This window comes from Bidens hawaiensis, unplaced genomic scaffold (assembly GCF_021521415.1).
Source record: "Bidens hawaiensis isolate Kalapana, Puna unplaced genomic scaffold, B.hawaiensis_p1.1 tig00017166_1, whole genome shotgun sequence".
NCBI lineage: Eukaryota > Viridiplantae > Streptophyta > Magnoliopsida > Asterales > Asteraceae > Bidens > Bidens hawaiensis.
In genome coordinates, this window is record NW_027492599.1 from 443,415 (window position 1) to 456,052 (window position 12,638).

The 12,638-nt window shown below is 34.0% G+C and overlaps 1 protein-coding gene across 1 annotated transcript; it reads right to left on the minus strand.

Annotated features, from left to right (window-relative positions):
* Nucleotides 1-10,709: 10,709 nt before the first annotated feature.
* Nucleotides 10,710-12,130, minus strand: LOC143553325 (uncharacterized). Its single transcript, XM_077043346.1, has 2 exons — nt 11,503-12,130; nt 10,710-11,243 (listed from the first exon to the last, which is right to left on the minus strand). The coding sequence occupies exons 1-2, from the start codon at nt 11,914-11,916 to the stop codon at nt 10,863-10,865; spliced, it is 795 nt and encodes a 264-aa protein (XP_076899461.1). The 5' UTR covers nt 11,917-12,130; the 3' UTR covers nt 10,710-10,862.
* Between the last annotated feature and the right edge of the window lie 508 nt (nt 12,131-12,638).

The following is a 12,638-nucleotide window of genomic DNA, read 5'->3' on the forward strand; positions in this document are numbered from 1 at the left end:
CACCGGAATCCATTTACATTGTCGGAAAACCTCCATGAAAAACTTACAGACACCCCTTTCTCCACCTCTCGTCTTCCCCCTCACTATCGGATTTTAATCATCGGAATGGGTTAAGGGGAAGTTCTATATTTGCTTAAAGTTTAACCCTGTTCAGCGGAATTCAGCGGGGGCCACGACCCTTCCCCGCCTTTGATAAGGTCCGCCAATGCATACTAGGAACCAAAAGAGAAATAAAAAAAATAATGATACTAACCAACCACTAATGTTAGGGAAATGTAGTAATAATACAATATGCTTACTAAAATCCAAAGGTGGAAACCTAAAGCAAACTTTAACGACAGCAAACAGAGACCAAAAGGAAAAAAATATATAATTCCAATTTTATTTTTTATATTTTAAACAATGCACGATTGTCCGAAAATCTGTTTTAAGCTTGTAGGAAAACCGTTCATATAATAAACTAACACTGAAAATTTTATTAGTAATAATCCATATTACAATACAAGAACAAGAAATGAAAATTACAATATAGAAACCCAATACAAACATATTAAAAAGAAATAACAAAGTGAGAAACAAGGTGACTAAGACACGTGTAAAACACGTTTCCCTTAAAATAGATTTTCGGCCACCCAGGTGAACCTGTATGTTTCCCAAGGTACAACAACCTAAGCATATTGTACTGTCGGGATTAGCCTAGCACTTGAACTATACCTGAAACAAGAGCACATAAGGTGGAAAATTCGGGAAATACTTTTGGTTGTGTGTGAAATTGCATGAACAATTTTTCTAACAAAAAAAAGTTTCAAGACCTATGACAGTATATACACATAATTCATGTCCCAACCAAAAGCCTTGAGTTAAGACACCATTAACTATAAGAGTTAAGTTGAATTTGAATGCAACACTTATGAGACTTGAATAATTCAATTAACTCTTCCAACTTATTAATTTCTCATTCAAAAATAGTTACATTTAGTAATAATAATTATATTACAATAATTATTATACTACAATTTCCAACAAGGAGCATTGAAATCGATGGGGTCTCCAGATTATTTTGGAGATTAAACCGAAGACGACGTCGTTTCTGCTAATTACTCGTTAAAATTGCTTTTGACCGGATGGTTTATGTGACAACTACCAAAAATTAGACTAATCTAGTAATTATCTTAACCGTAATCGCGTATTAATTAGTGAAATAAATATATAGGAATAATATTTTTGTCCAAAGTCTTTGATTTTAGTTGAGTTTTAAAATATGGAGCCCGAAAAAGTTCACTTTTGTCGTGTAGCGAGCACTACACAGTTTGACCACGGGCAACGACGTAGAAACGGATAATTCATAAACGTGTCTAGATGACTTCGAAAAATTAAATTTTATATTAGGATATTAGAGATAGTATATAAACTTAATTTTAGAAGGTTCGAATCGCAAAAATTAGAAAATAAGTAACCGAAAGCAGTAGCGGACACCGTAAGGACCCGACATCAAGTTTTTCAGAAAATTATGTTTTTAGGAAGACACTGACTGTAATTTAATTTCGCTCAAAGTCTGATAAAAATTATCGAAAACGGGCGTCGTTTGGCTAGATAGTTTACGAGATACGTTAAACCTTAACACTTAGATAATACCATAAACACTATTATTTACCCAACCCCCCCCCCCCCACCACCCTCTTGTTCGGCCGCCACTTTCACACAACCCAACCCACCTCCCAAAACCCTCCAAGTATAATATTATTTATACACACCTAATGATTACTATGGTTACTTGTGAGATCAACAAACCATCCAACACAAAACCCTAGGTACCAACTCATCAACCCTATACCCTCTTTCTCTCTTAATATAATCATCCATCACCACCACCCTCCCATATTATCACCAATTCAAGTTATCATACACCATATTGAAGATTAGGATATCTTAATGGAAGATTAAGCAAAAACAAAGGATTAGGAAGCTAAGGAAGGAGTTATAAGCTAGTACAAGACCATATTATCCTTCCCTTAGTCACCAATCCGAAAATCCAAGGTAACCCACTTCAATATCGGGTATATTAGTTGTTATATGATGCTTAAAGCTTGATTTTAGTGTGCTTGATAATGTGCATGCAAGTGTAATATGGATGTGTGCATGCATGTTGTGAGCCATGAGTTTATGTGTGAATGTATAAGATGGGTTTTGTTGATTATAGGACTTGTTATGGTTATATATTAGCTTGTTTAGGTTGTCCAAGTTGAGTTTACTTGAGTTTGTTTAACAAATGGGTTTAAGTGTTGTGAAAGTAAGTATGTAAATGGCCAAAATATGAAAATGGATGATGGGTAAAAACACCCACATGAGCCATGGGTTTGGTTTGGGTAATGGATTGAAGTTGTTAACTTGTTAATTATTAAAATGGTTAAGAGTGATTGCTAAATTTGAAACCCACTTAATTGATCTACTAAAGAGATTACTTGAAAAGTTGTAAGTAATGATGGGTTGAAAAGTAAGAGTAAATAATAGGATCTTGGAAAAAGGGTTGACAAAAGTGGTGTAGAGATTTGATAATTGATTATTTTGAAAAGTTTACTTACACATGCAAGTAATACAAAAACTTGATTTTGATCATAAAGTTAATACTTGTCTTGTTTTGATTTTTGGTGTGGATTGAAGATGACAAATTAAGTGATTGAATGGAACATATGAAAAGGAATAAAATCAACTAGAAGTACTATGATGCATGAAACTTGGTAACTTAAACAAACAAGAATATGTGTTAAGACTTACTAATAAAAGAAACTTTGTAAATTATACAAGATGTTTTGTAAGTTGGTTAGATAAGTGAACATAATCTTGTAAAAGTAATTAAAGGCGTGTGGTTAGGATTACTTTAGTAAACTCTATTGTGAAAATTGTTGGGATAATAATAAGATTGTTAAAAGTTGCTACTTGCTAGTATTAGTAACTTTGTTAATGGGTAAATGGAAAATCTAAGAACAAGTATTTAATAAATTGTTAAGAGCTTTCTATCAAACTAGTTGAATGAGATAAATAAAAGTTATACTTAATTTCATTTGAAAGCTTGAAGTAAACAAAAGTTGTTGAAATAACCGAATTGTTAAATATAGAAACTTTGTTGTTAAAGAAACAAGAATGTTTTTGTTTAAAGGATGATAATGGGATGGATTAGTACTATATTATGGGTTGTTAAGATCTGAAAAGTTTGATACATAAACACATTGTAGAGATTATAGAAATAACATGTTCATTGTGTAGTTGAAAGCTTAAGCTAAGGCTTGAGCATGTGTGGTAAAAATTAGTCTTTGTGTGTATACTTGGTGCTAGATGATCAAACTTGAAAATGATGATATATTACTTGTTATTATATGTATATTTTCTGTACCAAATGGTTTAGCTTTGACATTATGACTTATATAGTTTGTCGGTGACATTAACGATCGGAAAGTTCGACTTTTAACGTGAACCGACACGGGTTTTTAGAACTGATTTAGAACAGCTCCTAAGGTCATAATATTCTTATATTTAACATAAGTTAAATTATAAGAAAGTTAAAGATAGCAAAACTTGAACCAACACGGTTCGTGTCGCGAAAACCGACACGAAAACGTTAAAATTGACGTTTTTAAGAAATTGGTAACTAAAAGGAAAACCTTATCATTTTTATTGAAAACCCAATAAAACTTGATTAAAAAATATATAAAAAGTATTTTTGATAATTTAAAATTAAAAGTTTTCGCAAAATGACAACCGGTTCGTTTTTAAGTTCAAAACTGACGAAACCGGCAAAACCGACAAAAACCGATTAAAATAAAGTCAAAATTGTAAATAAATTAAAAACTTAGAATTTCCAAAACACTCCAACAACTAAAAGAAATAATTTTTATAAATTATAATATTTAATTTAAATTATTAAATACAACAATTATTGGTTGATTATTACTTATTTATATTTTAAGTGTGTATTTATAGAATTATAAGTTAGTAACTTTATGTGTTGTGTGCTTGTGTGAACTTTTAGATTAAGGTTATATATATATATATGTGTGTGTGTGTGTGTGTGTGTGTGTGTGTGTGTGGAGAAGATCATGAGAGAACTCTATTTTATGGAGAGAACTAGAGAACTAATAATGCAGTATTTTTAGTTTAATAAAAAAATATTTTTAAAATTTTTTTTTCTTTCATCCTTCTTATATGTTGTTATTCTTCACCACAAAAAAATATAAAAATTAAAAAAAATTAACGTTGTAATGCTTATATGCAATACATCGACTTTTTTTATAATGCATATGTGCAATAGTGTGCATTTTGATATTTGAAATAGTGTTGAATAGCATATATATAGTTGTTTGTATTGTATATTTGCAATAGTGTTATATTATATACAAAAATAAAAAAAAATCGATATAGTGCATATGTGCATTAGTGTTGTATTACATATATGCAATAATGTGTTTTGCATACAATTATTAGTGTCGTATTTGCATATATTCAAAAGTGTGTATTATATAATGTATTTGTGTTGAATTATATGCAATAAAACACTATTTTATTTATACAATACACATTAATGCACATACGCATTACATCGACGGTTTTTTAGGAACAATATCATCTTATTAGAATGAGGAAAGAAAAAAAATCACATTTTTTTTTAAATAGTTAAAAATAATTCTTTATTAGTTCTCTAGTTCTCTCTCTAAGAGGAGTTCTCTCTAGATCTCACCCCTGTGTGTGTGTGTATATATATATGTATATATATAGTAAACCAATTTTGGTCAAACCCGAACTTAGAATTAGCAAAAGTGTACTAATATAGGACACGGGCATTCGGGCGCTTACCGAAATCGAATGTGAGTTTTTCCTCCGAAAAGCATATTGTATATCTATATTCTTATTTATATATATGTTTTGAAAACGCATTATACTTTACAAATTTTCGTTATTGTGGGATGAATCAATTTGGTTAAATAACTGTTAACCGAATTGAGGGCACAAGAATGTTGGTAGATCTATCGGGGGTGATGCCCCCACATCCATTCGTGTTGGGTTAAAAGTGGGAATATTTTGAGTATGGTACATTTCAAGTTATCAAATTGGTAGTCGTACACACGTTGTATTCTTAGCTGGTTTACAACTAACGCTTTTTGTACACTATTATATTCATGTGTTGTTTATATATAAATTGTCTATATTTATATAATAAGTTTTTCTCGGGAATAACTCACCAACATTCGTGTTGACCCAAATATTATTTAAAAATGTTTTACGGGTAAATGAAGATTTCACGAGGAGGCGTGGAGCGATGTAACATTCTGCTTTCGTTAAGAATTAATAAAATAAATTTCGTATATTTTATAGTGTGTCGTTACTTGTTTAAATTAATAAATTGATAGAAGGTGGGCTTGGACTTTAGAAGATGGAATAAGAGATGGAATGGGCCGTAGGTCCATGGGCTTAAGAGAGTATAAATACCCCCTTAAACCCTAATACTTTCCATTTTATCCATCTCTACATCATAGCCTACACCTTGAAAAACACACACAAACACTATCCTATAACCCGAGCCAAGATCCGAAGGTGGAAACCCGAACCCGTTGGTGCTAGATCGTCGTGACGAACCAAAACAACATCAAGGCTTAACCGTGTTCGTAAACCGACTCGTTTAAGGTATGTTTATAATTGGAAATCGTTCGTTTAGGTTCGGATTTGTTTGGGTAATCTTAGATTTGTATGAAAATGATAAAAACGAATCCAACGAAGCAAACCTTACTGAAATCCATTACAATTAGATAGGTTAATTGATCAAATGAATAATCGGGTCTAGAGTGGAGCAAATATCACCCTTTAAACGCGAATGTTTGGCCGAGTTGATGATTAGGGTTTGTAGGCGATGTGATTGCGAGTTCAATGATACCAAAATCGTGTTATTTCGTTAAGAATTGGGGGTTTAATCGCAGATCTGAGGTAGTTTGACTGTTGGGTGTTCTTGCCAATTTTGACTTTGACCTCTGAGTCAAAGTCTGGATAAGATTGATGCAATTCGTTATGATAAGGTAACGAATTAGTTAGGCAATTCGTCATGGCAAGATAACGAATCAGCTCCCCAGTTCGTTATGATCAGATGACGAATCAAGTGACGAATCAGATGATTCGTTACTCGCCAATTCGCTAAGTTCTGATAACGAATTAGACCACGAATCAGGCTATGTTCAGATAATGAATCAGGCTTAATTCGTTATAACGAATGAGCAAGAGAATAAAATAATAATTTAAAATCCTAATGGAAATGTGTTAAGAAAGTTAATGAAAATAAAAATTTTCCAAGCTGACCTGGCAGCTTAACCCCAGCCAAGGGCTCTGCTCCTTAGACCCGCTAGGGGCTGCCGCCTCTAGAACCCTGCTGCCAGGGGCGCTGCCCCCGGACCCCTGTCCGTTGTGGGTTATAATTAAACCAGAAATACGATATGGATAGTGATATAAATTAATACGCGTAATTGTTATACAGTTAGCCGTGCACAGCTCAAGAAAGGAATAACCATTAACGGTGTACGTAACCGAGTTCAGGTGAGTTTCTATTCCTATTTCCTTGTTATGTTTTCGGGCTGTGTGCATACTTGATGTGATAGTTAATACACTTACCTTAAATGGTAAGTGTATGTCATGTATGATTTATGTGATAAATATTATGTTATGAACGTGATTGAAAGCTTGTCGGTACGTGAACGATCTTCGGATATTGCACGTGTATATGATATATGGATGTGTATGATACATATATATATGTGTGTGTGTGTGTAGAACATATGAATATGTATGAATGATTAAAGAAAGCATATGTATGTTACGGGTATGTAAAGACAGTATGTACGAAGATGAAGAAGTAAGGGATCAGACCCTAATAATATCTGAGATAGAGAAGAAAGGGATCAGACCCTTATAATATTTGAGATAGAGAAGAAAAGAGGGATAGACCCTAATAATATCTGAGATAGAGAAGAAAGGGATCAGACTCTAATAATATTTGAGATAGAAAATAAATGGATCAGACCCTAATAATATCTAAGATAGACAAGAAAGGGATCAGACCCTAATAATATTTGAGATAGACAATGACAGAGGGATCAGACCCTAATAATATCTGAGATAGAATAGACAGTAATTATATTGTATGAAAGTATGTATGAAATTATGTAATCAAAGTAAATTAGTAAAGTAATTATTATGTATATTCGGATGCATAATGGAAGGTAAGTATATGTATTGTGTGATGTATGATTAACTAGAACTCACTCAGCGTAGCTGACTTTTAGTATGCACGCAGGTGAGTAGAATGAGACAGCTTGCTTGAGCGGGGACAAATGACAGGAGAATAAGAGTCTGGCATCTGAAGACGCATGATGTTTTATATTTAACGTTTTAAATTTTGAAAGACAAGAATGTTTTAAGACATGTTATGAATTATTATTGTAATGTTATGAAAGTTTTATATTCCGCGTAAAGTTTTAATTAACTATGATATTTAGAACTATGTTTATGAGTAAATTCAACGCCCAATGTGAGGCACTGGTAACGGAACCTTACAAGCGATGCTTAGGTGTTTGAATAAAGAAATGTATGGGACCGTAATGTAGTTTTTATAATAAAAACTGTGTAAACTCTGATATTTATATAATATGTTTAATATTATATATTAAACGTTGTGTTATTATGATTGGCTATCGGTTAACAACTGTCACCGCCCGAAAATTTGTTTAGTTGTAAAGACTTCCGCTGAAATTATCATCATAAGGTTTTCGGGGTGTGACAGTTTACGTGTTACTTTTTTAATTATAGCATATCGAGTTTTTTTTCTTTTTCCTATAATCATTCTATAATTAACCCATTTTGTGTTGTACCCTCCCTCTAGTTTTGGTGGCTAAAACACATTGTTTCAAAACTCTAGTGACCCCATGTAAATATTAAACAGGAAAAAAAAGACAGGGAGACCATATAAAAAATCTGAATGGTAATTGTTTCTTGGGTTGTCGTTTTTAACCGAAACCCAACCCAAAACACCCAAACCTGTAAAAATCGTAAGAGATTTGGGTTAGATTGTGGGTCTAGAATTAAACCTTTAAAACTCGAAGAACACCCCAAATGCCAAGTACGTGTGTAATTAAACACTTGGTAAAGTGACATATTTACCAGCATACAACGCATCAAAAGTTACCAGTCCATGAAATCAGCCGTTGCTAAAACATGATCTAGTGTTTGCTTTTGACAGGCAACATCAAATTGTGGCTTAGGTTATACCACTATAATTTCAAACTTATTCTCGCCTTCATTATATCATCATTTAATGTATCAGCATCTCTACTTATTTCTTCAATGGTCACTGACAGCTCATCCATTTTCTCCGCATCAATATCTAATAAAAGCATCATATCATCTTCATCAGAAATATAAAACTCTTCCGATTGGTAATTCACCTCACATGGGAAAGACTTAATTTTGTCCTTCATAAAAAATAGACAGGAATCAATGCCCAAAATATCATTTTTAACCGTCTGTCCAATCTCTACTAGAGGACCCTTCCATGAAAGGCATCGGTATAAATGTAACCACAAAGAAGTCAAAGGTTTCTCTTCCGTCCATTGGAAGGATCCAAGATCAACCATATAAGCAGTCATCAGACTGAAAACGCATGCAATAAGTCCGCTTGATACTTTGGCCAATACCTTCACTGACTTCAACTCTAGGATCTCTTCACTAAACGCTCCTGTAAAAGCAACTGCTTGCTTACATATATCTGCTAACGATTTCATAAAATCACCAGAAAGCATGAAACTTCCATCATCATCATCATCATCATCCTGTCTACAGTATACCACAACTTCCTTCAATCTCAAGATTGCACCCAACCCGATGACACATTGGCCTTTCAGCAACCTCACAAAATCATTGTAAATCTGAGATGTTTGAAGGCAGACTTTATGATAGTCATTCACTAAATGATATACCTGTGGATGATGCTTCCATTCTTCCTCGCATTCACTCAAGACTGTGAAACCTTCTTGGTTAATTGCATGCAGACATGTAATTACCTTTTGGACATCTTCCAGGTATAATACATGATCTTCTATGGGATAGTGGTGAGTGAGTATTCTTAATATGTTGCTGGTGTTGTCATGGATGCTGGAATGACAGGAGAGGAGGCTTGAACCGTCTACTTCTTTTTCTTCACACGCGCATATATACCACTGTAAACCATTGTGAATTAGAGATAAAGTTGCTCGATACATAACGCTCATTGCCTTGCTCATAGGGCTTTCACATTGTTGTTCTTCACTGGGAAGCATAAACCGAACTCCACTGACAGAAAACTGTAAATTACTATTTACAATAAATTGATTCAAAGTAATCCCCACCTCCTTTACATCAAGGCTATACAGATGAGCATGCCTGCACATATCTTCAATGGTCAATGAGATGTTATCCATCATATTTTCAAGCTTGTTTATTACAATAATCATCTCCTTCTCATTCTGATGACTAAAAGAAGCAAACCGAGCCATCTCCATCTTTAATTCTTGTACAACGATTGCGCAATCTAAAAATTCCCAGATTTGCAACTCCCTTCCATAACTTCCCGTGTTAAGAAACCATTCACCCTGCTTGTTTAAAAGACTATGGATCAAATGCAACCACATAGAATATGAGCCTGCAACTTCCATCTCTTGCGATAGCTTGTCACTACACATATATGTAGTCAGAATACAAAAAATACCTGCAATCGTGATACTTGATACTTTCACCAATGTGTTCACTGACTTGAACTTTTCAATGTATTCGAACTCTTCATTAAAGTGACTTGAAAAAGCAAGTGTTTGCTTACAGAAATATGCAAATGTTGCGATGAAATTATCACAAAATTTGATACCTTTAGAAGCTTCAAGATCATTAAGCTGTTCTAGCATCTCTCTATAACTGTAATCCGTGTCTGTTCTACTTTTTGCCAGAATTTGCTCCAATGCCAACTTTACACTCAACCAGCTGTTAGATGCATGTTTCAGCAACCTTAAAAATTCGTTGTAAAGTTCAGAAGTTCCATGGATGATTCGATAGTAGTCATAAAACAAAGGAAAGAACTCTGTATGACTCCATTCTTCTTTGCATTCACTTAAAACTTCTTGGTTGATTTCAATTAAGCTTTTAACAACTTTATGCATGTCAACCAAGGCGTACTTTCGTTTTTTATAGTCACATATGAATGTTGTGATGCTCCTTGTGAGGTCATGGTTGATAGAACATTGACAGAAACGGGGGCATATTAAATCTTCACTAGAATGCATAATAGGAGTAAAGGTAGCTCCAAACAGATGGTTCACCACACGAGTTGTAGAATCTTCAAGCTTTTTCAGCTGCATGATGTCTTTCTTACGGGTAAAACGGACTCCAAATTTAGGAACTTGCAATTTACAGTCTGCAACAAGTATATATCCATTCTTTTAGCATTATGCATCTTATTTTTTAGATATCATGTACTCCCTATTTGGTAAATGTAATCGTGTGCCATCATGATCATGTTAAGAGACACGAGAAGAAACACATTTAATGAAGTAAACTACTGCACGTGTGTGAATCTCTACTGGTTCAATTACCTTACCATTACACCTCCTGAAACATTTACAGGGAACACCATTACATGGATCCTTTTACACATGTATGTGTTTCTGATATCTAAATTGGCGCCTGATCTCACGAAAAAAAAAGTAATGTGTTGTCTCTTAAAGTTGCATTAAATTTCATAGTTTCCACTTAAACCATTTTCAGCCTCAGACAAATTTTTATGTGCTAAATACGAAATAAAGTTGTTACTGACCTTGCGGCTCCACACTAAACGAAAACTTAAAGCTGCTCTTTTGACCTAAATCTAGAGTCCTTTGAAGGTCATCTGCTCTTGTCCAATAGAAAACCAACTGGTTCTCCAATCCGGCTGCCAAGAAGTTTATGGGGACAGGAATCTGCCAATGTTTTTCACCAACATGAAAATGTGCTGTTACCATGTATTTAGTTTCCATAGCAGCATCAATGTGGTGTAAAGCTACAACAGCACATATAGCAACTCCAATCCATGGGCCTTCAAGGGTCAAACTTTCATTAGCTCTTAGCAGCTTGAAACCTGATGCAATTTCACGTCCAATGCCAACAATCTCAAATACAGCTTCTGGTGTGATCCAATATTTTGAACGTAGCTGCAGAAAACTTTATATCATTAAGGGAGTAAGTAAATGGGGCAAATGGTTCTCAGTTATAACAGGGCCGTTCCCGAGAATCGTTTAAAAGCTTTTGGCTTATTGGATTATAATTTGTGCAAAAAAAAAATTATAAAAATGGGCTTTTATGAATTGGGTTTAAACATTAACAATACATAATTTTTTAAAAAAATATTATATATATACATAAAAAGGATTTAAAAAAAAAGTTCGGGGAAGGGGGGGGGGAGAGAGAGACCAGAAGGTAACTATTTAATATTCTTTCTGCTAGATGACTGCCACTTTCATTCTCAGCTACTTTAGGGCAGTTCAAACAGGAGACCATTGGACTAGTATTGTTGCTTGCGGCATGAAATTTAGACACATCTACCCTTTTTTCTGATATAATGTAATTGAATCTCATCTGAAGTCCATAAAGAGTGTCTTCATTTACTAAGGAAAGTTTTGGTAGTGACTGAAGCCTCTTGCAGTTATTCAAAGAAAGCATTCTCAGATTTGAAAGGAGACTGATGTTGGCGGGCAGAGAAGCTATATTATTACCAGAAAGATCCAAATTTACTAACCGATGTAATAAACCAATGCAATTAGGAACCACAGATAGATTGCAATAACTTAAGTCAAGTTCCCTTAAACCAGATGATAACATGTCCATCTTTGTAAAAAGAAAACCTCTGCTTTGCGGTGAAAGCTGACATTTATGAGCACGTAGAAATCTTAATCTTTTCAGGTAATGAACGGACAGAGGAATCTCTTGTATAAAAGTTTAACTTGCATCAAGCTTCCTCAAATTACACAATTTCCCCAAGCTTTCTGGTAACCTTTTGATGCTAGTTCCATCTACATACAGATGCTCTAAGCACTTCATGTTATCTCCAAACTCGGGAACATATTGAAGATTTGAGCACCCGGAAAGAATAAGTGTAACAAGAGCTTCCATTTCCATTTCCATTTCCATATTGCTTCTTCCAAGGCTGTGAAGATTTGCACACCCATTGAGGTTTATGAACTGTAGCCTTTTGTGAGAAAGAACTGATTGGTGTAGCTCTTTCAGCTTAGTGCAGCCCTTAAGATTTAGCTTCACAAGATTCGGTGTTGATGTCAAGTCAGGTATTTGAGTCAAATCCTTTGAAAAACTAAGATCAATAGATCTGAGATAAGGCAGATCCTGTTAAGTGAGATAAAAATTTTCAGATATCTAGCTTCCATTTACTTACGATTATGAAGACAAGACTTACAAGTTTTCTTTCCCAGAGCGTTTTGAGTTGGCTATAACACATTTCAAGTTGATAAATATGTGTAGGTTCAAACATTTGAGGCAAGGACTTTAATGAGCAGCCAAACCATTCCAGAATTCGAAGATCATTGGAAAGATAA

Coding starts and splice junctions, on each gene's coding strand:
- LOC143553325 (XM_077043346.1), bottom strand. CDS start 11,916: ATGGACATGTTATCATCTGGTTTAAGGGAACTTGACTTAAGTTATTGC. Junction 11,244..11,502: donor TATTAAATAGTTACCTTCTG/GTCTCTCTCTCC, acceptor AGTTTTCTGCAG/CTACGTTCAAAATATTGGAT.